Source organism: Macrosteles quadrilineatus, unplaced genomic scaffold (assembly GCF_028750875.1).
Source record: "Macrosteles quadrilineatus isolate MER2022 unplaced genomic scaffold, UCM_ALF_1.0 Scaffold_8__2_contigs__length_117827958, whole genome shotgun sequence".
Classification (NCBI taxonomy): domain Eukaryota; kingdom Metazoa; phylum Arthropoda; class Insecta; order Hemiptera; family Cicadellidae; genus Macrosteles; species Macrosteles quadrilineatus.
The window spans coordinates 42,297,943-42,325,556 of NW_026542601.1; the positions used below are offsets into that span (position 1 = coordinate 42,297,943).

General features: G+C 35.9%; 1 protein-coding gene across 1 annotated transcript in view; it reads right to left on the reverse strand.

Annotated features, from left to right (window-relative positions):
* Window positions 1–664: 664 nt before the first annotated feature.
* The window catches only part of LOC128999786 (sodium-independent sulfate anion transporter-like), an 83,393-nt gene continuing 56,443 nt past the window's right edge, over window positions 665–27,614 (reverse strand). The window contains exons 4-16 of the mRNA XM_054426462.1: window positions 15,731–15,858; window positions 14,854–14,988; window positions 10,431–10,626; window positions 7,669–7,754; window positions 6,891–7,025; window positions 6,104–6,281; window positions 5,096–5,260; window positions 4,495–4,656; window positions 3,557–3,697; window positions 2,719–2,864; window positions 2,262–2,435; window positions 1,504–1,657; window positions 665–817 (exon numbers count right to left, since the gene is read on the reverse strand). Coding sequence (XP_054282437.1) covers window positions 780–817; window positions 1,504–1,657; window positions 2,262–2,435; window positions 2,719–2,864; window positions 3,557–3,697; window positions 4,495–4,656; window positions 5,096–5,260; window positions 6,104–6,281; window positions 6,891–7,025; window positions 7,669–7,754; window positions 10,431–10,626; window positions 14,854–14,988; window positions 15,731–15,858 — 1,838 coding nt within the window. The 3' untranslated portion in view covers window positions 665–779. The remainder of the gene's footprint in view (window positions 818–1,503; window positions 1,658–2,261; window positions 2,436–2,718; window positions 2,865–3,556; window positions 3,698–4,494; window positions 4,657–5,095; window positions 5,261–6,103; window positions 6,282–6,890; window positions 7,026–7,668; window positions 7,755–10,430; window positions 10,627–14,853; window positions 14,989–15,730; window positions 15,859–27,614) is intronic.

Consider the following 27,614-nt stretch of genomic DNA (forward strand, 5'->3'; position numbering starts at 1 on the left):
CAGAGCTTGTTTTTTACGTAATAATTGTAATGAAAATACAACTTTGAGACCTTTAGAAATCCAATTACCTTGATGACAAATAAGATTTGTTTAGTGTAGATTTAAGAATAGCAGTAATTTCTGAAATCATAACCCAACTTTTTCAAAACTAATTCAACCGCTTACTAAGACAGCAAAGTACATTAAGGCAAGCACAAAACCTGAATATAAATGCCGGGTGAAAATAAAATTAAGTTAATTAACTTGTATTGTAGTGTAGTTTTGCTCCTGACTATGATTAGCAGTTTTTTAGCTAGGATTACTTATTTAAAGCTCAATGGTCAAGGATAGGCCCCATTGTTACTATGCCAGTGATGCAAATACCTCTAACCTCAACACCTCTAACATTCAACACAACCGACTTCATACAATAATTGCATGTATATACAACTGTCCATTTTGAATTAAATGTAGCTTTTTTAGGCCAGCTTTAATCATTTTCTTTAAGTCCTAGGAATTGTAAATCACTAAATTATGCATTCTCATTTCCATGGTATTGTTGAATCAAACTCAGTTCATATAGTTCAAGAACCAGCCATACAGACTGAATGTCTATTCAGTTTCTTTAAGCCAATGGTTCCACAGACAATATACAGGGATTATTAAAACACTTTGTAGTAAAACACACAATATTTAATTTACTAATAAATACTGTTCACACTAATAGTTATGCTAATTTACACTAAATCACAATGTTCGTTAAAATTATGAGTCTTTTGACAGCAGCATCTCGTAGAAAACTACTTAGAAGGCAGCTGTGGGGTCTTTGTACAATGTTCTGAAACAAATTTTGATAGTTGATTATATGGGAAAAACTGATATCTTTGTATACTACAGTTTATAAGTTGTCCTTTTTATACCTTTGAGCCACAGGGGTTATTCATTAATTTTATTTAATTATGCCCATTTTTTTCAAATTTTCCCCACCTTAAAAAGCCAAAAGTCCAAATTTTAATAGACAAACACCCAAATACGAGTAAGTACTGTTTTATAAAATACAATACCACCTAGATCAAATAGTTATGCTGCCCTATGAACTTCTAATTTCCCAAGAATGTTGATTTTTATACACTCCTAAATCAGATTCCAACACTGTTCAAACCCCCTCGCACTCCTTCCACCCTCAGATTACTACAACACTCACGGAGGAAGATCCTAAGACAAGACCCTAAGTCTTGTGCTTGCCGCTCAGGCTCTTCCTTGCTTGTCACAATTACATTGCCCTAGCGCTTACATATGCGCACACACAACAGACGACGAGCGCAAGGTCATCTAAAAGCAAGTTTCCTCTGTACCTGTCTTCTCTGTGGTTACACAAGTTTGAGGTTATATCAGTGGTACCAACCTCTGAGCAGCGAGTGCAGCTGTTGTTCAGTACTGCAGTTCCTTCGTACCTTACTTCTCTGGGGTTACACTAATGGTTAAAAGACAAAGCAAGTTTGAGGTTATACCAGTGCTACCAACCTCTGAGCAGCAAGTGCAGCTGTTGTTCAGTACTGCAGTGTAGGAACCTGACGGGTTGCATCACCTGAAAAACTTCAACTACGCTGGGCTTGAGGTTGTAGAACAATAGAGGCTGGTTGCGGTAGACAAAGTCATCTATCAGAGACTTCACCCCCTGAAAAACACAACATGAAACAAATGAAAATAATCCTAAACACTTTCCAACATAATTAGTGAAGAAAAAAATTGTCACCATGTTTTGGGACCTACAATTTGATCCAGCCTCTGGTGAGAGAGTACACCAACCCAGCCAAAGATGCATAATTACAAAAGAAAACCCACACAGAGAACTGGAGAACTGCATAGTAGTCCAAACAAGAAACAAACAAATCCTCAAAGGACACCATTATGTTCATTAGGTACGGCTATCGTCTAATAGTACTGATTATTATGCTAAAGGACTTTTTTTATTTCTCGTGTATTTTTAGCTGAAATTAATGAGGAATGAATTTTACATGAATGGGATGGTAGCTTTGTTACTGAAAAAGATCCGTTAGTTCTCCAGCCAGGACCATTTATTAAAACCCCTTAAAGGACAGCCAGGTTCAGTTTTGAAACATCAAAAAGATGACTTTTATTGGGATTTAAGAAATCATCTTCTGATTACCAGGCAAACACTATAACCAATCAGGAACCCAGCTATGTGTTTTGTGATACAAAAGTAGACACAACATTGGGCTTTCTTATACAGTAGGTACAGTGAGGTTAGGTTTACTCACCCTGGCTGCAGTGAAGTCAACACCCTGTACATGTCGACTGTCTATGACCACGGGAATACTGCTTGAGCCTTGCTTGACTCCTATCTTGCGCACAGTGCTGCGGACGTACTCGACTGAAGGAAAGACGAGACTGCGGTCTGGCGTAATCATCAGGTATTCACATCCCCAGTCAGTCTAGAGAAGAAACATACCGGCAAACCTTGTTATAACAAACATATTGTATGAGGAGCGGACTCAAAAGTCTCGGCAAGTCAACCGAAGCTTGTTGAGCATATTAAAATACAAGGCCAGTACTTGAGCTAACCTCAAACTGTGGTTTTATCAATTGGCAGTGTGTCTACTACACTTTAAAACCCTAAATATCCTGGAAATTTCCCTGATATTTCTATTTTGATTTTTAAATAATTGAACTGTAGTATTGTCTGAGGTGTTTTTACAGAACTGAGATTTTCTTTACCTTAAGCCTCTCCACGTTAACTGAAGGTCTAGCGGATGCGTACAGAAGGAAGATTACATTGATGGAAATCCCAATGACAATCCCCAGCTCTAACCTGATGAGTAGACAACTTAAGAATGTTGCGGCTGCTGGGATCAAGTCCATTTCTGAAACAAACCAGTATATGAGCTAACAAGATTTACAGCTACTAGATAGATTATTTACAAATCTACTCCTTAAAAACACTGGAATTTTGTATGAAATAATTACTCACCGGGTCCCGAAGAACCACAGAGAAGTAAGGTACAGAGGACACATTCAATGGTACACTTAAGTGGTGTCTAGCACTAGTCGCTGGTGTCTAAGGCAAAGTTCAACACCCTCCCCTCGCCTTCTTGTAGGCTACTACAACCCTCACAGTGTAGGAAGATCCTGTGCCCTTTGGAATAGGAATTTCCGCACAATGATCGCCACTTGGGCTCTTCCTTGCTTGTCACAAGTATATTTCCGGCAAAACATACCAGAGCTGAAAGGGCACGGTCGTTCCATAAGCGTGTTTTCTCTATAAAAGAACTAATAGTGATACTTGCCCATTGATCCCATCAACTTGTTTCATTTTTTGACATGTTAAAATTATAGTTCAATTTGTTGTTTCATTGTTAATCATAATTTTAGCATGTAATTAAAATTTACTTGCTTTTAGCATTATGTATAAGTTAATTCATTTCTTAACACTGATTAGATCCGCACATTTTCATGTGAGCAACTATTGCAAAAATGGAGATTACATTGTAAACAAATATAGACTTGAGAGTTCTATAGAAATGTTTCTAGATTAAATATTTATAGTTTTACTCACTGTTAGTCCTCCAAATGGGTTTGATTACATGGAACTCCACCATGAAGACGACAGCTGCGATGATTACAGCAGCCAGGGAGGCTTTGGGGATGTAGTGGAAATACGGGGTGAAGAAATACAGGGACAGCAGTACCAAGATACCTGAAACGCAGTCATTATGTAGTGATCTAATTATGCCTGTTATTATCATGTTTTCCTCTTCATAAACATTCAAATTCAATTTATTAGCTTAAAAATTGTTTGTAGACACACAGACACTATGCCTGACTTGAGGTGGGATGAAGAAATCACTCATCTTGTTAACTTTTACCTAAAATGTTCACCTTTTATTATACATTGACCTCTCCACTACCCAACCCAGCTCTCCCACAAACTGATCCACTCCTTATGATTTTCACACCAAACCTGACCAAGAAGAATTTGAAACCCTTGTTGAAGCCCTTGAGAGACAGATTTCATGATATTTAATGATGGCTGTGTTGGAACTATTTTGTAATCTAAAGGCCCTTTTGATCTAAAAGCCATTCATTGTTGACGAGGTCTATTGTAACTTTATGGTTTAACGACCAATAAAGATTTATGACACATTAGACCGCTTGACCATTGACCAGACTTAATGGTCTACTGCAGCAAAAACGCTGGTCAACCAAAAGCCCAAGACTAGTTCCGAACTTGACTCCCAGGTAGCAACACACGTCATCAACAGATTTCAGCCATTTTTGTCAGGTTTTTTGTAATAGAAAATGTGCTTATGTAAGCATTGAGTTTAGTCATAGACTAACCAACGCAAGTGACTTCTCATCCCATTGTAAAATTTGAAGCTCGGGTTTTTTACGTCTAATTTATGTTTGTGACACTGGGCGCTGGTGTCAACAAAATTTTGTTTCTTTTATGCCTTGAAAATTATATCTCCAATTTGATCACAATTATTTACTAACCTGTGTATATTCCGCCAAACGTAGTCCTCACACCGCTAGCATTGTTGACAGCTCCTCGAGACAGGGCGCCTGACACGGGCATTGAGCCTACAAAGGATGACACCAAGTTGCACATACCTAGCGCCAACATCTCCTGTGTGGCGTCTATACTCTTTCCTGCCGCTGTCGACAGATAATTATGTAAACTAACTTGTTAAGCCTACTAAATCTATTAGATATTAAAACCTTGTATGATGACAATTTTAAATTTCTGTAGATAGCAGTTATATCACCAAGCACAGACTTGTAGTCCGTTCAAGGAACTAAAGATTCTAAAATTAATGTTTTATATTATGGAAGAAGGAATGGATACACAATGGACGCCACCTAGTTACATATTTTAAGCCAAATATGATGAAAGGATGAGTGTAGAATGTGAGATGATCTGTGTAGCTTTGTTACTGACTAAGATCAGCTATCATTACCAGGATTATTTATTTAAAGCCCAATGATCAGGGACCGCTGATTCCAGTTTTAAACCATCAATAAGTTAAAAAACTTTAAAAAAAGAAAAACTACAAAAAATGAAACTCTAAACATTTAATGAATTTTTAATACTTACAGAACACTTTGGCAAGTGAGATGTCTTCCAATATGGACAACAAGGGCAGCACAATGATTGCAGAGCTGAATTGTGACGTCAAGTCGAGGAAGTTGTATGTAACGTTCTGTGACGTGATCGTAAACGGTGGCGGCTCAAACATTGGCAAACCTCCCTTCACATGAGCTATAGAAAAAGATGTTAATTCTACATTAAATCCATTTAAGGATAAAGGTTGATGAGTTTCTGTATGGTGGGCTGTGCCTGCTTTTAGCAGACGAGTAAAAAATCTGGCTTATCGGAGAGTACGGCATACAACTCTCACTATTAATCAACCCCTGTGACATCATCAAGACTACACTCTCATCATAAAATTCAGGCGGTTTGAGAGGAAGTTATTTCACCCCCTCCACCTCTCCCTAACTTTGTGACAACAGCCGACAGCTGATATATACATTAAGTTAACAAAAGTGATGGGGGAACGAAGGAAATCTACCCCTTAAACCGCCTAAATTTTGTGAACGGACTATAATCCTACTTGTTGATCATTCACAATCAACGGTGAGTACACTTGTATAGTTCAATTGTTCACTCAAAAAGGTGAGTAGCAAGTAAAGTCATCGGCAGAGTCTACTTTTCCTTAGATGTTTTTAATAGTTGTAGCTACTGAGCAAGTACACAACCCAAGTCCATGGCTGTAAAAAATCCAGCAAGAAGCCTGTAAACACACCCGGTACAATATTTGCCTTAGGAAGCAAATATTGCTATTTCTCTTTAGATTGTAGGTATTGACTTTGTATTGAATTGTATTGACTTTTCAAGCACATCTGATTGAATGTAGGAAATTGTAGGATTCATTCTTTATTGTATGTTAACGTTACCTAAATGCAAGATTTAATTTCAGGAGTTTTTATAACTACCAATATTATGGAATGACAAACATAATTGACAAAGTTTTAAACTCAAACACACCATCAAAATTTTATTGAACATTTGATTGTATGTATTACATTACATTGCAGTTCATACCTGAAAGGATAAATGGATTGAGGTTGTGAGTTTCAAAGACGTAGGAGAGTACTCCGCAGACAAGAACCACCAAGATGTTCCTCGCAGTTGAGACGAGCCAGAGCGTCTGAGCGAGGAACCTCTGTGAAGGCGTTCGTTTGTTGACATCAGCCGGACCAACTGGAAGGTCTTTGATTTTCTAGACACAACAAGTCTCTCAATTTTCATTCTGTAAGTTTTTGGACAACCCCACCTATTTTTTAGTGGTAATGTCCAACCAGTGAAGATTGTTTCATCCAGTCATACAATCAAACAAGAGCTGTTACTATCCTAGTTGCTTGATAGTGTCAAGCAACATGCACTTAACTCAAAAACTGCACGATAACATAATAAAGAAAGTTTTACAAATAATCATTAATGGTAGGTTATGCGTTATTTGTTATGACTATTCCTTCCTTGTGGGAGAATTTTCCTCTTCCTCACGCCCCCAAAAACCTCAATCCGCTTGCGCCCTTGGCCCTGGGCCCATTTACTAAATCAGCTCTGGGTATCATAGCTTAATAAAGGAAATACTAACTAATCCTTATGTCTTGTAGGTACATTCCTTGATCAGGATTATGTAAGCTACTACAAGTAGGCTCTAGAGTCAAATTTTGTAGTTATAAGATACTGATACGTCAATCAATTCATAAGCCACGAGGGACCTTTGTCATATTGTGTTATTGTGTTTCCATATTGAGCTACAAAAGATGCAAAAGAATGTTAACTACAACTATTTGGCAGCTACACAGTCTCTTTAGTTACTTACCCTGAGAAACAACAGCACAGCCATGCACGTGACTCCCAGAACTGCATCTCCTAGCCTTGCGTGACCAAGGTGTGTGACCACCCCCTCCAGCGTCTCTACGAACTTGTTGGCGGTAAACTGAAGTCCCAATAGGTCCTGCACATGGAACATTGGTAAAGTAGGAGGAAACTAGTTTTTTCACCAATTTGGACAATAATATCCAAGGTGAACAGATGACTTAGCTTTTGACACACGCTAAACCAATTGGATTGTAGATACATTGCTACAAAAATTGTATTTGGCTGATCAACAAAAAATTATAAATGTATAAGGGAGTATATTATTTCATGTAGCCAGTTTTAACTTAAAATACTTATACTACGTTCACAAAATTTAGGCGGTTGTAGGGAAAGTAAATCCAAACTCCACTTTGCCCTACCTTTGAAATAACAGCTAGACAGATGTTAATAGGCTCAAATCATCTATCAGATGTAAAATAGTATGCATTACAGGAAAAGAGGTGGGGAACCCAGAAAAAACTTCCTCTCAAACCGCCTAAATTTTGTGAACGGACTATACTTATTGTAATATTGAGTATTAATATTGAACCTCACATAAAGTGTGATGGTGTACTAAGGCAACAAGGAAATCAATGTGCCATTTCCTCTTTTATCTTGTCAGAATACTCTTTTATTTAATCCAATACAGTTTTATTTTTCAGATGGAGTAAATAAATACTTCAATATTCAAAGTTAATGGTAAAAGTAAGACCCAACATAGAGCCCTGTGGAACACCTACCTTGAGCATTGTGGTCGCAATAATGATGGCAGCTGCGGAAGTGAAGCCCACAGATACTGGTCCAGAGATGAAGTCGATTAGGAACCCTGAAATCAGAACTTGATTTAGCACTGCCATCTACTAATGGATACTGTACCTACTATATTGTTAAACCACAGAGAAGAAAGGTACAGAGGATACGTTCAATGCTAAACCTAAGTGGTGTCTAGCACTAGTTCTGGTGTCTAGGGAAAAGTACCTTTGCCCTTATGTACTATAAACGCTCATGGAGGAGGAAGACTCTAAGTGATAGGAATTTCTACTCTGTGCTCGCCGCTCATGCTCTTACTTGTTCGTCGCAAGTATATTTCCGGCAAATCATAACAGAGCTGAAGGCATACGGTTGTCCCATAAGTGAGTTCCCTCTCTTCCTTTTTTTCTGTGTGATTAAGTGTACTTTTGACGATTTATTAAGGGGTCGTTCCAGGCAGGTATACACAGTTTAATGTGCTAAAGTGGTTTTACCGATAGTTTCAAAGTTGTTTAATAGTTATCTATCAACAGTAGTTAATAGCTGTATCCAACTATTAAGTGTAAAATAATTAACAGTTAATGAAAATTGTTCATCTAATTTTTCAATTGAGCATACAAAACAAATATTTTTATATATCCAACAAATCTACGGCGTTGCTAAATCCTCTTTACACCCCCACATTTACCGATTATACTCTAACGTTAAAATTCCATTTACAAAATGGACACCTCAAGAACCGTCCAAGACCTTGAACATGATAAATGATGATGAGGAAGAAACAATCAAAGATCACAAAGATGCAGCCATTCAATGGCCAAACTCTGATTTAAGACTTGATAACCATCGCTTCTTTGTCTAAGTTCGCTCACTGCCTGTCCAAGGCCAAGGTAATGAACCTTTACTCTTGACTCTGCTGATTGCTTTATTATTGTTTATGAAATCTGCCAGGCATTGGCCTTGAAATGAGGAGAAGAAAGTCTTAATTTACAATGGGAGTATCTGAGAGTGTCTATAAAATTTTAGTATGGATCATAAGTATTTGCTATAGACTTGAAGGAATTTATTTAAACAATTTAATTTATATTATTAAATATATTTAATTTATTTAAATATATTTAACTGGTTGATAAGTTTGGTTAAATCATAATATATGTCAATCGTCCCTGTTATCAAGACATTGGACTTTTCCAATGTTTATATCGGTCAAACAGAACAAGGATTTAACACAAGATTGATTAAAGCCTTGCTTCATTCCTATCTTGATAAATCAGTTTTGGTCAACATTTACTTGATATTTATCACTCACCGGTAATAAAAAATAATAATGCCTTGCAAAAAAAGGTAGAACAATAGCTACTTTAGTAGAATACAAGATAAATATTAAAGCTTCAAAGACAATAATACCGAATATATTATAACTATAACAAGAAACTACGATTCAACTTGCGTTTAACGTTCGATTCCCTCATTAACAATACAATCAATTGATAAGCTGAACCTCGCCTATTGTGTTAAACTATCTGACAACATCACAGGCTAAAGAACTTCATGAGTAACTGCGGCTGTTAACAATGATGTTCTAACATCGAAACTTATAAAAATGTGACTAACATTATAATGTAATGACAGAATAATTACACAAGTCTAGTTTTACATTATTCCAGCAGCTCAGGGGCTATAAAAAACACAGATTTACAATAAACTGTATAAGCTTTTACATGGGGGTCAATTCGAGGGTACAATTTTTTGTTTATGTTGATAACACTCGGAGTCTATGCAAGAAAAAACAGCTGATTGGACATTTTTGTGGACATTTGTGGCTATGGGGCGCTATTCAATTAAAGAAAATAACTGTTTGAATTAATAAAACCTTTTATTTAAAAAAAAAAAAAGGATTATTTGACACAATGGACCTTACTTTAACATTTTGGCAATGCAGTAACGGTTAGGAGAACATTGTCGGGAGATCATAAGCTAATATTTTCTTTAGTAATTGGAAGAGTAGTGTGCTAATAACAGTTTGAACAGCTTGTGGTTTCAACAAGATGTGGCTATATGTCAAGAAACCCGCAGTTGCTGGTGCAAAGCTAAGCTTCCCAGACCCCTCTCAAACACAAAGGACAATGTTTTCTAACTCCACAACAGTTTAACAAGAAAGAAAATGGAAAATTTCAAAAGTACTGAAGCTTTGACTATTAATACAGCTGGACATTCAATTCCCATGTTAAAGTTGTCACCAGTTTTTTAATCAAAATAATTGTAGTTGATGTGAGCCACTGATAGATTGCGCTGATCTAAATGATTGATAATTTCTGTGAAATACATGGATTTTTTAACAAAGTCAAACTAATGGAATGAACTATGGTGAGCTATAGCAACTGTTATGACCCATCAACTTGGTCAGTGACGATAAAAACAAGGTAGAAAATTGAATTTTAGACCCCAGCACATTCTGTGACTGGCTCACATAACTATGTTCTTTTTTAATAAAAAATTGGCAACAGCTGTTCCATATAGATGGGATATCTACTTCAGTATCCAATAGTCAATGGCTAAAGTCTGAAGAACCATACATGGACATCATTTGACAAATGTCCTTTTTCAGGGTTAATGTCAGTTCTCAACAATTGAGTCAAAACAAAAATATACCTAGTAGTTAACTGCAACATGTAATATTTAAATTTTAAATTGTAAACTCTATAACTAAATCACCCTTATCATAATTATTTTTTTTTAAGCCACTACATACCCAGTTGCAGTACGCCCATGACAAGCTGTACACAGCCTGTTAGGAAGCACAGCAGTATTGCACCCTGCGGGCCGGTGTTGTGGAGGTTTTCTCTCGTCAGGATCGCCATGATTGCCGTCGGTCCGAGAGGAGAGTCTTTACAACTGCCGAACAACGTGTAGACAAAACACGCCATGAACGACGAGTAAAGTCCATACTGCAACACACAGGTTTGTCAACATACAAGTTACTAGAACAGTTAGTAAATTATATTGTTTTGTTTGAGTAAAGGTTTTGACTATTGGTGACATTTCATTCCCATTGTTAAGTTGTACAGCCAATTTTATGGAATAAACTGAACATACTTGAATCGAGCTAACAACAGTGTGCTGATGTATATATTACTGATTTAAACACCTCCTAAGCTATTTTCATGTCATATAAATTATTCATGAAAGTATGAAAAAATAAGGTATAAAATGGAATTTTGACTTATATTGTAAGCTTTAGCATATTTAATGTAAAATCAACTATCACAGTAACAAAAACTTAGGGAGAATCAACACATTATGAGAGTGGCTTTTTCAACTACAATATTATTTTGTAAAAAATTACTACTAGGTAATAATGGTCTATACGGAGGTAATGTGAACTTTATTATCCAAAAGCCATTGGATAAGTGTTATAGAGTAACTTAATTAGAAACTTTTTTGCTTATATAAAAATTTAAAAAGTGAGTGAAATTGTGAAATTTACTTTTAAATATTCAAATTATTCACATAGTCAAAGGTTTGATTGGTTATGTTTCTTATGCCAGAGTGGGTTCATTAGTTCTTTAAATGAATATTTTTACTATTGAAAACAGCAACATGAAAAATATTGAGATTTCATAGTGCAGATACACCATTCAAATAATACTGCTGTCCTAAAAAATCCTTGTACATTATTTTGTGAAGCTTTGTTCTCCATACATAAGCTACTATAGGTTCTTTCACTCTTAGACAAGTATATAACCTGTACATACTATACTATGTATCCATGTACTAACAGGTCACGTGTGTACACACTCTTGGGCCTTCCAGAGTCAATGACTGTCATTTGACCTGGTTACCCGGAACCACAACACCTATCAGCCCCCCGCCGGGTGCCGGGTGTTTGTCAATAACCGGGTCACAATGTATAGTGGGCGGGGTAGACCCAGCCCACATCTTACGTGTTATTGGTTTATTAGAAACAATTAGAAATTTTACCCTGATATTCCATCAGGGAGTTACAAAGCTTAAATAAGAATAGAAAATGTGTGATTTTAATTTTTCACCGTATTACTTTGCACGCCAGTTGTAAAATCGTAGGAGATACAGTAATAAGTTGTTTCTATTAGGTTTTATGGTGAATACAAGAATCCTGTAATTGTTTAAATTAGTGTGTTGTATAAAGATTTGGTATTTTGTAACAAGTAACTGGAGACCGAGTCGGCATAGTTTATTTCTATTGTACTCCTATATCTAATGATCTTCAGTGCAATCTTTGCTCAATAGTAACAACTGATGTTTTTCGCTTTGTACTATATTTTGTAGTTTGCTATTATCTTTGACTAGTTATCCAATAGTCAATTCTAGTATATTGTGGATCGCTTGTTATTAACACATGTTTTCAAGACTTTTGTTTACTTTTTCCTTGTTACTTTGTTCAACGAACATGGTAACTTGGCAAACCATAAGGTCAAAGTTCAAAATTTTTTACTTTAAATTTAATTGTTATTACCTAATTATATTTTTGTTGGCAGTTTTGATTGCAGTAAACACGTTTTTATGGCAGAAATCAATTACAACATTTGAAAGAAATCGTCGAAGCCGATTACGAGATCTTTGTGCAAGCATACATACAAGCATGCATATATACAATAAACATTGCTCATATACCGTAAGAGTATAGGATTTGTTTTATGGTTAGTCATAATTAATAATGATTAGTATTTTGATTGATTAGTGATACTGAAAAGTGGCTGATAGTTTCTTATAACAAAACTCATCATTTTTTGAACCCACAAACTGATTCAATTGTTCTCAACTATGATTTGTGAGATTTCATTATCAATGTAACAATATTTATAGATCTTTATTTTAAGTTCATAATCTGCTTTTAAGTTTCATTGAGTAATTGTGAGTAGGCAGGTTACAGGACAGGTTTGTTTTGTGGCCTCTAGTATATTTCAAGAAACCTTGAGGCAGGTAACCTGCCCGCCAACTGGCTTTGTGTAAATGTGTCTTAATGGAAAATATTTGCAATAATTTAATAAACAACAATATTTATACTGATGGCAAAGTTGAAAACATAACCTTTACCGATGTAATTAAAACAAATTTAAACTTGTTTTTTATTTCATTGAGTCAATTTAGCAGTGAAAAAGAACTCCTGCAAAAATATTGATGCAAAACAGACACAGTATCCATATTGCATAGTGCTCCTTCACATTTTTAAATATTTGTCCAAGAATTGATAACAATGCTATCTGTAATTTTGATAGTTAGGCAAGAGATTAAAATACTTTTTTGTCCCAGTGAGAAAGTGTATAAAAGATTAACAGTTAAAATTGATTGCTTAAAAAATTAAAGTTAATCTATATATATAAAAGGCAAAGCCCTCACTGACTGACTGACTGACCCACTCACTCACTCACTCACTCATCACTAATTCTCCCACTTCCCACTTACCTAAGAGGCTGAAATTTGGTACACTGATTCTTTAGGCATTAAATAGGAAAACTAAGTGGTTTTTATTCTGATCGGACTCTCGGGCTCCGCCCCAGTGGCTCTGGAGTTTCCCATGTTAACCTAATGAGTACTCATATTTAAATGGAATTAATGAATCGTAACAGCTGTTTCAATTAAACAAGTTGGTTCTGATGTTCTATGATGTTCAATAGCATTAACACGTTGACTGCGCGTGCCGACTTTAGTCGGCGTCGCCAGCGCTCCCAGGTGGCGCGCGCCGACAAAAGTCGGCACCAGACCAACAGAAATATATTGAGCCAGTGTGAGCTTAGCCTCAGACTGAGACGTTATAATCGTTGCCAGCCTGCCAGCTTAGAATGCGAGCTTTACTTTGGTGTAGGTTGTACCACTCTCGGGGTAACGCAGCACAGTCACCACTGCTCTTTTGTGATTCATCAGACTGAAATATATGAATGCCAATTGCGTTCGCTGATGCGGTTGCGCGCCGGGGCTTCGCCCGCCACTGGGGAGCGCCTGTAAAGTCGGCGCGCGCAGTCAACGTGTTAAAGTTACAAGGATTACCAACAGAGTGCAGCACTATTATTTTTTTTAATATTTGACAACAGCTAATTTGAAACCAAAAGGTGAGTGAGCATAGCGAACGAACTTCAACCCGGAGGCGAGGTAGCGTAGCGAACGAGCTAACCTGAAGGCAATTGAGCGCAGCGAACGAGCTTCAACCAGGACGTGTTCGAGCGCAGCGAACGAGCTCCAACCTAAAGGTGAGTGAGCGTAGCGAACGAACTTCAACCAGGACGTGATTGAGCCATGCGAACGAGCTCACATATGAAGTTAAACGGGGCAAAGCCCGCGGGTACAGCTAGTGTTATAATAACAGTTAAGTTAAGTTAAAGTTAACTGACAGTAAAAGTTTTTTGTATTAATATACAAAATTGATTTATTGTAATGACTGTAATATTTTAAATAGCCTAATTAATGAAAAGAGCATGAATCATTGAAAGCAGACTGTATTTCTTAATCGTGCCAAAAAATATATACCAACTTGTCCATAAAAGAAAGCTCTCTACAAGATTAAAATGTCAAGTTAAGAGTATTTAACCAGCATTTAGGCTCATCCTACATTGTAAACATAAAGCACATTTTTATTTTCAGTTACATTTAACTTCACTGGTATTATTTAATTTTTCTCCTAATTTCAGGTTAAATTCTAGAATGTGATTTTTACTATTTGGAGCAAATTTGGTAATAAATCATTCTTTTAGCAGAAAAATAATTTTAAGTTGGCAAAATTACAACAGATAAAATAGTCACTTCGATAGAAATTCTTAAAGCAAAATCTACATGATCTGGGCAAAAATAAGTCTTTAAAAATGTCATACCTCCAAAAGATGTAAATGCCCATGAGGATGTTTACCGGTTAAGTACAGTATAAAAAATTGGCTGAATGGCCTAGAGGTTATAGTGGTCATCTTCAAATGAGAAGGTGGTAGGTTCGAGTCTGGACTCAGATTATTTTTGTCATTTGGCTATCAATTAAAAAAAGTCGACACCAGTAGAAATCCAGAGATGAACTCTAACTTTACAAATAAACGATAAACCTAAATCTCTAAGTATGTTTCATGGTTACTAGGTGGTGTTTTAGGACCAATGAAAATTTGAGGTTTGTTATACCATTTGAAAATCCCCATAAAAAAAAACATGTAATTTACCTGTGGTGGGATACCAGCGACATTGGCATAAGCTATGCCTTGTGGAATCACAGTCAGTCCAACAGTTACACCTGCTACCAAATCACTGATAGCGTCTTCACTTGTATAGTTGGGTAACCAGCCTAGTATCGGTACCTGCAAAAATTAACTATATCAGCAATCTGACACATACTTTCCTCGATTAGCTCGTCAACAACCCTCATAATGGGTGAGTGGTGGGAGTGACTATGATTTTTATGGGAAAATTCACAAAAGTTGCAATAACATTTGAGCTGTAATTTTTACAGTGATGGGGTTAAAACATAAAATTTTGTTAGGAGTTAAAAGACTACAACATACAAAACTGTTATAACCCTTTTTTAGAAATTTAATTTTTCTGTTATTTTATGGGTTTTTATGGAAAAATCACCGTTAAAAAACAAAATTTCCAAGAAAATATCCTTGAAGATACTTTTGGATTAGAATACCCACATACCCCCACAATAACCCAAAACCCACAGTAACTAAATCTAGCCTGATGGTATTGTCAAGAAAACATATACAGAGTGTCCCCAAACTTTCAATCACACTTTTAAGTTATCATTACGGGACTAAAGACAAACTAAAATGTGTAAACAATTCCAAAACTAAAAAATACAGCTGCCAACAAAACAGCGGCTGAACTTTTGAGTTGATTTTTTTAACACTATATTTTAGTTTGTATTTCGTCTAGTAACGATGCCAAAATAGTTTGGGGACACACTGCATCTGTCAATGTTACAGATCTATACAATTTTTAAGGGTTTTACCACTTTTTTACAGGGCCAGGCTTCTTTTTCCATGGAATTGCAACACAGCTACTGTACTTCAAATGACGACTACTTGATCTAGGACTCACCCTCTTGTACAGATTCTTCCTGGTGAATGCCCGCCTGAGACGGTGGCTGCAGAAGGAGAGGGCAGAGTCTAGAGGTCCGCGATCACATCGTCCCTCGGACACCGTGACTGTCACACTTTGGGACTTGCCTGGGGACAAAACAGAGGTTGTAACAGGAATGAAGCATAGTGTGACACATTTACAAGGTTGTCCGGAATTGTTGTTCACATTCCTTTTAGGCCTAGGGGTCGCAGTGTTATCACTGAGATAAAAAACCATTTATGATTAGCGGGATTTGTACCCGGGACATCAGGGACCAAAAATCAAATAAAGGATGTAGCTAATTTATAGTCATAGTGTAAACACATTTTAAAGTCTGTGAAACATCGATACAGGTCTAAGGAGCTGTATCTGAATTCATTAGCTTACTAACATGAACTGAACTGCAGATTTACACAGACCTATATGCACCAGCTGGGCTGTTAAAGTTGTTCATAGTTATAATCAGCTGGTAAGTGTTTCCACATGCATCATACAAACCCTAACAACTTGTTAGTAACAGACCGGTTGAGAACAATCAGCTGTTCTCACGATATTATGGGATCAGCTGGTTTCACGGATATCCTTAACACTAACACATGGATATTAGAGCATCATATTGCATGTTTAAACAAAGCACTTTCTACCATGGGAAATCCATCGTAAGATTAAGATTGTTGTCGGTGAAGTTGTGTTATTTAACAGATAATGCTTTTAAGGATAATACAATGTTACTTTGGTTGAAAACTGTTTTGGAACTACAACATCAGTTATCAAAGTTGTCAGTAAGATCACAGAAAACATAGGCCTACTTAAGATACGAAAAAAATCATAACTGTCTCGATTTATTGTTTTTAAAATACTTGCAGTTGACAAAAGAATAAGCTTCTAAACATAGATTACTTTAGAAAGTGTTAATCCACGGTTCTTCATGGCTACTAAGAAATTATTTTGTAGCTCTTAATCCATTTAGAGGGTTTATACTGTACATCAATATAAAACAATACAACAAAGTGGACAACTAACTGTTAATTATTGTTTGCTAAGAACGAAGTTATTTGACAAGCAATAATTTTATATAATTTGTATATTCTTCTCTTTTGATCTATGGTTGGAAAAAGTGCATTAATACCGCAAGACAACTAGTGACAACAACGTGAACGTCCAATGTTTACATTTTTGTGTTAGGTTAGGTTTGGTTACATCATGGCGGTCAGACGAGACGTCCTTGGCGGTAAAATGACATAAGATCAGCTGTGACCGTGACGTCACCTAACAGCTGTTTCCTGTCTGCAGAAGCTAAGGTCAGGATTGGTCGCGCTTTTTTCGGTGTCTTCAGTCAGATTAGTTTCAGGTTATGTCATTCGGGAACTACGCTTAGCCGAAAAATCGTGAATTTGTCTGCCATCAAATAAATCTAATCAATTGCATTAAATCAGTCGTCATTTTAGGACATGAGTATTTGGGAGTCACGTGTTAACTCATTTAATATAGTGTAATAGATGTTGTATTGTAGTTTGTATAGGTTGGCGGTACTGTACAGGCACTTCAACCGGTTTGAACGTGTCTCGTCTGTTGCTTCATGTTTTATAGTCATTGTTTAACTACGGCTATTGTCTAATAATTTATTGTTCGTTAAAGGCATTCGTCTCGTTCCGCTAATGCGGCCTCGAAGAATGCGTATCCTTACGTTAATATATACATATATTTTTTATCTCATAGCTAGGCTAGCTACTAAAAATGAAAACACCAGACAACTCGTAGCACATATTGAATTGTTGAATGTATAGGGCCTAACCCTTCTGGGGCCCTATTTTTGAAATGGTTGACAGTTGAGTCAATCGTCAGCACTCAACTCAACCAACAACATGATTTGGTATTTTTGAAACCCAACAGTTGGGAAGCGAGTTGGGAATCACTAGTTGAGAGACTCGTGGTGGAAATGTAGAGCATACGACCGTCAAAAATTCAGATGACGTCATTTTGAACCAATCACAATGCAGAGTTCTTGCGGACTTCGATTTAACCTCTTCTTACTCTAAAATCTGGCAGCTAATCTCAATCTGCCATATTTCGAGACACTGAGGTAAACTGTCAACTCCGTTCTTGAGAAATTGAGATTGAGGTTATGTCTTGCTTAATCTTAGTGATTGCAAAGTACCTTAACTTAAGTAATTAACTAAAGTAAACTAAATAAAGTAATAAACTTAAGTATAAAAAATAAAATTTACTATGGATGTTTGTTTTAGGGTGTAGCTAATTATAAGTTTAGGCATAGGCTGCGCTTTACTTTAGGTCCTACACTCATCCTAAATACATTATTATTTGCTTTCTTCGTCTCTATTTCGGAACACATCACCTTATTTTAGTTTCCTTCATCGGTTTGTTTTATGTTATTTTTAATTGTTTTTTATTTAGATTAAAGCGGCTATTTGCCATTGCACTGAAAGCATATCGTAACTTAAATTAATTTGATCCCTTTATTAGGTGAATGGTATTGAAACAAACTATGATATTGTTTCTCTCTACCACAATCTTAAAACCTTAAATCATAGGTCTAATAACAATAATTATCTTATAATAAGTTCAATTAGTATGCCTAGTCTATTTCAAACATTCCAACAAGAATAAAACCCTTGATTAAATAGTCTAGTATTGACACAGTAAATAAAATTAAAATGCGATTATTCTACAGAAAACAATCGCATAATTGGGTGCTAATACATTGACAACAAATACATAACCTCTAAATCGCAATTAGTAAATTAAAGCAATAACAAAACAATATGGCGTCGTCTCAAAAAGAGTAATTTTTTGCCGAAAGAGAGGAAGAATAAAGTGCAGTCAACCTCCACTCAACAGCTCGATAGGTGTTGAGTAGTTTTGGTTGTATAAGTCCACCGTCAACCGTTTCAAAAATACGAAACGATTGGAAATAGAATGACTCGACACTCAACTCAACAGTCAACCATTTCAAAAATAGGGCCCCTGCTGAGAGTTGAATCTATAAGTAATTGTAACCTTAGAAGCCTTTTTGCGAATCTTCCAATAAGAGAAGTAGTGGAAGTAGCTAGTTATTTCAGATTCAGAACAGAACTTCAGCAACGATACAGCTTAACATATAATTCCAAACACCTTTAGTCAATCGTCGTAATATGATAGCAATAATCTTGAAAACAGCATGGGGCCTAATCTGGAACCTTGGGGAACACCGTAATCGTTTTTGCAAGGTAATCAATCGTTACTAATTTCGTTTCCGACCATGTCCTCGACGTTTGAAGACTAAAGAAGAAGGTAAATCCTAACCTCAACTTGAAATTCACGGCGACACCATGACAATGGCCGGGTCACTGCCACTGCCTTCTAAATCAGATAACGTCGTCATTGTTGTTCCTTCCATTCCAAATCAGCTGGTGGTCTACGGTTTAGAAGGTCTTAGAAAGATCTAGCTTTTACGTTAGTGTCAATAGTTTCCTGGTCCTGATCCTAAATAATATTCACATATTTTTTATTGTACCTATTTTTTATAATTTTATTGAATGTGTGAATGAACAATAGTAGGCCTTCCTTTTGTAATTCTCTTAGATTTTCTTCAATCATCTGCGTTACGAAATAAAATCCCAACTTAAAAAAAGAAAACCAATCAAAGTATAAATAGAGTAAAGGAAAAATGTGAAGGTTTTTCATATTATTGTTATCAAGACCACTCGAAACCTACTTCCAAATTACCCGTAGCGTACCTTAGGTAATTGTTAAGGCATGAATAGGCTTTTTGCGTTCATGATCTACATTTATGTAAAACTTCAGCCCTGTAAATTTAGTAGTTTTAGCGTACGTAAATAACAAACTACAAAGGCGTACATCTCTTCTACTCTATGATATAGATACATTCCTAACAAATACGTAGTGTAGAAAATAATTTATTTTATAAAACACTAGTGATTACCTACGACATCTTAGAAGAATGCTGAGCACAAGCAATCAATTGTTATTACTGTAACAGTACAGTAAAAACATACATTCAGTTCGTAATTAAATAAGGTAGTATTTGCGTCAATAGTAAATTGCACGAGGAATAAATTATTTTCTATGCATCTGCCAAAGGAGGATTTTCCATTTTTCCTTGTTTGCACGTTTTAACTCCTATTATACTATTATCGTGTCTAAACGCGCGTTATTCATGTAATCAATGGAGGTTTTTACCATCCTGCTGCTTAAAATTAATTTAATGAAATACGGACTGTCACCGCCACCCTCCCTCCACCTTATAATTAATTTATTTAAGCGGTAAATGTTGGATTATAACACAAAAATTAAGAATCACTTTAAAAAATCATTAAATCACTATAACATAACAACCTTAAGAAAACTTTATATGATCAATATAATAATACTTCATCATACGAGTACCTAATGTTCACTAACATTTTGCTTGTAAATCTCCTTATCAAAAAAGTCGTCTCTCTATGGCTTATTATGGTTCATATTGTGGGCTGATATTTATGAAACATTAATGAATTATTTTTAGACATAGGCCTACGTCTTACTTACACCATAGAATATTTTATCATGTAATCCATGGATGAGCAAAATTATTGCATGTTTTCTGATAATATTTATGTTATATTTTAATATATCACAAGTTTTATAGTCTACTACCTGTATATACGGCCTAAAATTAGAGTGAAACATGTTTGACAACATTAACTCATTAATCAACAGACTTTTCAGGGTATACTATAAAAGCTGCAATTGAACCGTGACAATCTTAACTGAAATCCATAAAACGCTAATAAAAATAAACAATAAAATTACCAAATATAAAATCTAATATACAGACTGTCCCAAAAGTCCCGGACCGGTTTAATATTTTCTAAACGACAACAGATAAATCAATAAGATTTTGCACATCAACACCACACTTAAAAATCTACTTTTTTAAGGAACTATCAATTTTCTGTCATATCATGGGGACGTCCCACGAGGAGTCAGAAGGAAATTTTAAATAGGAGCATAGGTCAATATGCACATCAGTTTAAAGGGTTTAGCTAGCAGAGTTCAATGCCGGAAACCGCGCCTCGAAAGGATCACCCGTTACAAAATGGCGGCCGTTCAAAGATTTCTTGAACCTGCCATTTTGAATCTTTGAACGACTGCCATTTTTTACTCAGGCGTTCTTTTGAGCTTGAATTTACGGCATTGTAATCTACTAGTGAAGACCTTTAATTTGATGTGCATATCGACCTATGCTTACGTTAAAATTTTTTTTCCGATTCCTAGGGCTATGCCCCCAAATGCAAATTAAATGAATCTTTGAACCACTGTTATTCTTGACTTGGTTGTCCGTTTGAGTTCAAATTTGCAGCATTATATTCTGCTAGTAAAGACCTTTAATTTGATGTACATGTCAACCTATACTTCTATTTAAGATTTCCTTCTGACTCCTTGCGGGACGTCCCTATGATATGACAGAAAATTTATATTTCCATAAAAAAGTAGATTTTTAGGTGTGGTGTTGATGTACCAAATCTTATTGATTTATCTGTTGTCGTTTAGAAAATATTAAACCGGTCCGGGACTTTTGGGACAGTCTGTATAAAATTCTCGTGTCACAGTGTTTGTCTGCAAACTCCTCCGGAACGACTTCACCGATCGTTATGAAATTTGGTGTGTAAATTCTGTAGGTATGCGAATCGGACGTAAACTATTTCCCGTTTCGAAATTCTTAAAAGGGCTCCGCCCCAGTGGCTCTGGAGTTTCCCATGTTAACCTTGAGCGCAGCGAACGAGCTCCAACCTAAAGGTGAGTGAGCGTAGCGAACGAGCTCCAACCCAAAGGTGAGTGAGCGTAGCGAACGAACTTCAACCAGGACGTGATTGAGCGATGCGAACGAGATCATCTTGAAAATTAAACGTAACGGTACTTTCTTTCCATCGGTCTGTCTTAGGGGAAACCTATAACTTAGGCGATACGAAGTTCGCCGGGTCAGCTAGTAATATCTATATAAATAAAATTAGAGTTTTGTCTGTACATTGCTTAGAATAATGAACTTTTTGGTTATTTTTACATTTCATAGGTCAGAGAAACCGAATCAAACCTTATCTCAATTTCTGTCTGTCTGTCTGTCTGTCTGTCTGTCTGTCTATCTGTCATTCTCTTGGTAACGCTAAAATACGCACTTTATTACAACTACTCCTCAATAACTATAGCACTGTCCCGCCTGAAACTTATTTTCCAAATACTATACATATATGAGATGGTTTTAGACGTATTTCATCGAATATGAGACAGTTAGATATTTAACAGTAAACCCTTGAAAATCAAGTTTTTGTCGATTTTTGACGTGGAATTTCTGGAAGCCCATGTTAACCTTATGAGAAATGAAATTATTGAATCTTAACAGCTGTTTCAATTAAACAAGTTGGTTCTGTTCTGTGATGTTCAATAGCATTAAAGTTACAAGGATTACCAACAGGGTGCAGCACTAGCACTATTATTTCTTTTACATTTATGACAACAGCTAATTTGCAACCTGGAGGCGAGTGAGCGTAGCGAACGAGCTAACCTGAAGGCAAGTGAGCGTAGCGAACGAGCTAACCTGAAGGAAAGTGAGCGCAGCGAACGAGCTCCAACATACAGGTGAGTGAGCGTAGCGAACGAACTTCAACCAGGACGTGATTGAGCCATGCAAACGAGATCAGATAGTAAAAATAAAAGTAAGCCTACCGTTATAGGATCGACCGGCAGACACAGAGGTAATTTAACCTTTTATTGATTGTCATACCGATCCGGAACAACAAAAAACAACATAAAATGAAGCTATGTATAATAGTTTGGCCAGCATATCTTAAAATATGCAAACCAACTGCTGTTCGTTATATAAGAAGGTTTCAACTGAATATTATAAGATCCCCGTGCGTAGAACGGGTACACAGCTAGTAATAAAATAAACCAACAACAGCCGGCTCACCCCAATATTTCATGCAAAACAGGTCCATTACACCGTTGCACGTTCATTGCCCAAGTTGGTTTCCTCTTACTCTATGTACGTTGCAAATCTGCTTCCTCTATGGACACAGAGTAACACCTGAGGGAATCTGTGAAAGCTGGCGTGCTGGAATGTCGTTCAGATCGCATCTTGTCGCAATTTCTTCTTCTTCCATCAGCCGCGCCAATCTAGACAATTTGCAGCTTTTTCTTCACTTCTAGGCGTGCCTGTCAACACTTCAGCGCGTGTTGATCATAACAATGCTAATTCGCAGTTGTTGATTGTATGACCCACGATCATTAAAGTAAAGGTATATCAATTTGCGGCTATTTTGGTTTTGAATTTACTACCGTAATGACTTCAAAATATTCAATCTTATCTTCTCAAACTATATCTTATTTTATCATTGAATCCATTAATATTAGATCCAAAACGGTGTGGATCTTAAACACAAAAATGACGTCACTGTCACTGGCCTGAATGTCTACAGCAACAGCCGTAACAGTTAGTGTAGAAGTTTTTTGACAGTTCCATATAAATATCAATAAACATGATTACTTTCAGACTGTCCGCTCTCTTGGATCTATGTGCTTTCAAGCCAGTGACATAATTTGTTTATGTTTATGATCCATTCAGTTTCGGTTATAATATTATTGATTGAACCTAATATTTAACTATTCTTTTTATGGTGTACCCTGAATTGTTATAAATCACACACGAATTATTTTTACCACACAATTTATCTCTCGAATACAAACAACTTTCAAGTTTATTATTTTTTGCATCTGGATTTCTTCATAGAATCTACATCTTCTATGACAATGTCAACAATATGACTTGTCATGGGGGGGGGGGGGTCGTCGTAGTTCAATCGAAAAAAACTTTCGTTGGCTTACACCATATATGATCCACTTGGGAGACTTTATCTACCAGAAAACACCACGAGTTTAATGAGCATTGAAATGAAAATCTCATTCCTGCCTCTTGGTGTGTTTCATTCTCTTTCATCCTGAACAACACATGCTGACATGCTGAATAGTATGCGTGGATCTAAGATATTTAGGGGGTTTCAAATGTTTCCGTATAAGGTCGCACAATCCAAGAATATCGTTTATAACTATTTGGTTTGTCTCATTTCATCTGTCCTTTACTCGATTTCCTGTAACCCTCGCAAACTCTAAGCGTTACCTTATACGATTCCCATTTCCCATTTATTGCTCGATCTACCTTGCTGGCTGTGTACCATTTGCATCTGCAGTGCCTAGTTCGCCTAGCCATTAGCATATCGCGGTCTTGCGCAGATGTTTGCGCCGATTGAGCACCAAGCAATGCGCGATGCCGTTACACTCGCCGCTGACTGGAATACTATTCATGCGTCATTTGCCGAGACCTTCAGCATTGCATAATTACTACGCCTTAATGTTATAGACTGATCATTAGATTAACGATTGTGTAAGATTAGATTTGGTTCGACATCGCTGAGGAATAAAACGTAAAATGGTTTAAATACAGTATTTTTTGCTGCTGTCACGAATTTGGTAGTTTTGGTTAGTGATTGTTAAAACCTTTTGGGCTGCAGAGAGTGCAAACTATTTCAAGATCAAATATTTTTGAAGATCGACAATTGTTGAAGTTAAATAATAATAACATCCAGATTACGTGATTATTTTACACATTATGGTAGTAAATTCGGAGGTTATTTAGCTTAGTATATTAACTTGTTACATTTCAGTGCGCTTGTGTGAACATTTTTCTCTATTTTAAAGCGTATATTACAATGTGAGCTTTTATTGCTTTATCTAAAAAAAATATTCAAAGTAATTAGTAGTTCTATTATGGACTAAAATACCTCTTAAAATTCTCTTCAGATGACTCAAATGGTTTCTTAAAGACGTAAGCTTAAAGGTTGATCGAGAATTGGGAAACCATTCAGTTCCTAGTCAACCAGATGTTAGGAAATATCGTGATATTCAAGAAACATAAGGTTAAAGACGTCTTATAGTTAATATTCATCGTTCTATGTAATCAAACCACCAAAAAGATGTTTCACGATTGACTATAAGAGCCATAGATACATTTGTTCACTAATACTAAGTAATATACTAAATATATATGATATACTAAATAACATTTCAGGCACTTTTTAATAACTTTATGACTACATAATACCATAGTCAATGATAATACTCAAACTCAACATAGATACAACATATAGTTACACACAATAATCTCCATTATTTTGGATTAGTATGTCCGGTGTATTCTGCTCAGATTTCTTCCCCGGCGTATGCTTATTTCACTATTTATTTTATGTTATTTCACAAATTAAAATATATTTCTAGAAAATGAAACGATCCATATGATATTTATTTGAAATTCTCTGGTGGAATTACAATCAAAGAACAAAGTTCACACTCACTGTTTACAATACACGGTAGAACGGAGAATACAACTTAATTAGGTACGGTGATTTTTTTAAAAGATGATTTTTTAAATGGTACACAAATCGCCACTTTAGGGAACAAGCATTCATACAATCCATGTTTCGTAGATTATTCGCACCACGGTTCGGACGTAAATCCAGTGACCATGACTACGAATATCCGGTCGAAAATAATAAGTCATAAAAGTTAATTGGCTAAAGTTCGTACCATAACAAACCCATTGATTTGGAACTCTACGATTCTAGAATTCGCAATTAGGAGTTGCACAATCCCAACTTTGAGTGGAATTCAACAACTGTTTCAGTAAGTTGTGTTCATGGAATAGACACATAGGTTGAACCATGGGTGAACGAGTGGTAAATTTACTATGTGTAATACAAGCAGTTTCAATATACAATGATAGGTTTTAATATTTCTTACTTGTTATAATACATTGTGTTAACAATAATTCATAACTTACTTGTCATTGTTATCCTTTATTCGCAAAAGGAGTCCTGAATTCATTCACTTCCTGATGAACCAATATAGATTGTAAAGTCACTGGGTTTTTACTGAACGTTTCGGAAGTAGCACTACACATCATCATCAGGGCGCGCCTGTAGACTAACTGAAGAATGTGAAGGGTGCGGGTGTGAGGTTCACCCAATGGGATAAATAAATCCCTTTCGCCCTATAAAAATCCCTTTTCGTCCCAGTTTCCCCAAAAAATCCCTAAAATTTGTTTTCTCTAGAATAACCCGAGAATTATGAATTACCGAGTCTATATTTATTAAAAATCCACATCTATTTATTTACAGCTTTCTTCTTACTATTTAGAAAAATGCCTTTTCCTACAAATGAAATTTTGAAGCCCTGCAAGAGTTACTGCAATTATAAAGTTAAGCTCGATTATAACTCTTAGTCTTGATAGGGATAGTGACTCGTTTCAAGTACAAACATTTTTTTTATACCAAGAATTTTTACTTTCATCCCACATAATAAACAAGAATAATAATATTTTGGTTAGTTCTTACTTGATTTAGAGTTCTTTAAAATTAATAAATACACTAATAGGAATAGATTATTGTTACCCCTCCTAAAACAATCAAATAAATTCAATTGTATTTTAAGTACTAGTTACTAAGGTGTAAAAATCCCTGGGGAAAATAAAAATCCCTGCTATGAATAAAAATCCCTCGGTCCAACCTCTAAATCTAAACAACACTAGACTATTTGACGGAACTTTCCTACGTTTTTTGTTCGGAAGCTGTCTCAAATGATGAATAGGGCTCCGCCCTCATGGCGCGCCGGCGCGGCGCCAGGCGGTCTGGGGAATAAACTAGAAGGATCAAGCAGATGGAACGGAATATTCCCCGTCTTCCTTCAACAATCTACCCCACCATCTGGTAGGACAGGGGACTTTTAATTCTCATGTAGTTGTTAATTCAAATTGCATGTGACGGAAAACTGCTTTTTGGAAGCAATAACACACATTGACCCGTAAAACATGCGCAAAACACGTTTGTTTTGCGATTATCCTCTTTAGGAAAAGTCTTACCTTCGATAAACTACTTTCAATTAGTGTACTTTTACTTTTACTCTCCTAATGATAAAAAACATTAATAATAACTAACTGCGTTTTATATAGTTTTTTGTCTTATGACGCTATGCACGAGCCCGGAATTGTTGTTTACATTAATTCAGTCTAGTTTAGACTGGGGGGTTAGGAAAAGTCTTACCTTCGATAAACTACTTTCAATTAGTGTACTTTTACTTTTACTCTCCTAATGATAAAAAAACATGAATAATAACTAACTGCGTTTTATATAGTTTTTTGTCTTATGACGCTATGCACGAGCCCGGAATTGTTGTTTACATTAACTCAATCTAGTTTAGACCTAGGGTTGCAGCATTATCACTTTGAGCACAGAAAACATACTACTATAACTATACTATTTGTTATAGTAGTATGTTTTCTGGGCTTTGAGATAAAATTCATTGGTGATTTGAATCCGGTACCGAAGGTTGCTGTCAGGGATAAGTTTATTAAATATAATAACCTGCGAATGGACTTATAATAATATGAATTACATTATGAATTAAATAATAAGTCCTTTTGATAGCTAAAATGTCCAACTGACTTGTTGTATTGAACTTTACTAATCTTTCAACTACTAGTAATTATTCTTAACTAACATTTTTATTGGATGATGATTTATTTTAGCTAAATAAATATGTGCTATTCAATACAGTAGTTTTGTGTAGTTGAATTACGAACATAAAACACATTCACAAACATTCACATTGCAAAATGTAATCGTACGAGGATCGCCTGTTAAATTGTAAAACAGCTACAAACAATCATAGGGTAAATGCGTTTCATGAAACCCCCAAATTCTCATAGTTATGTCATGACTAACAGTGAATTTCTTCTGAACAATCTTAAATAAACAGT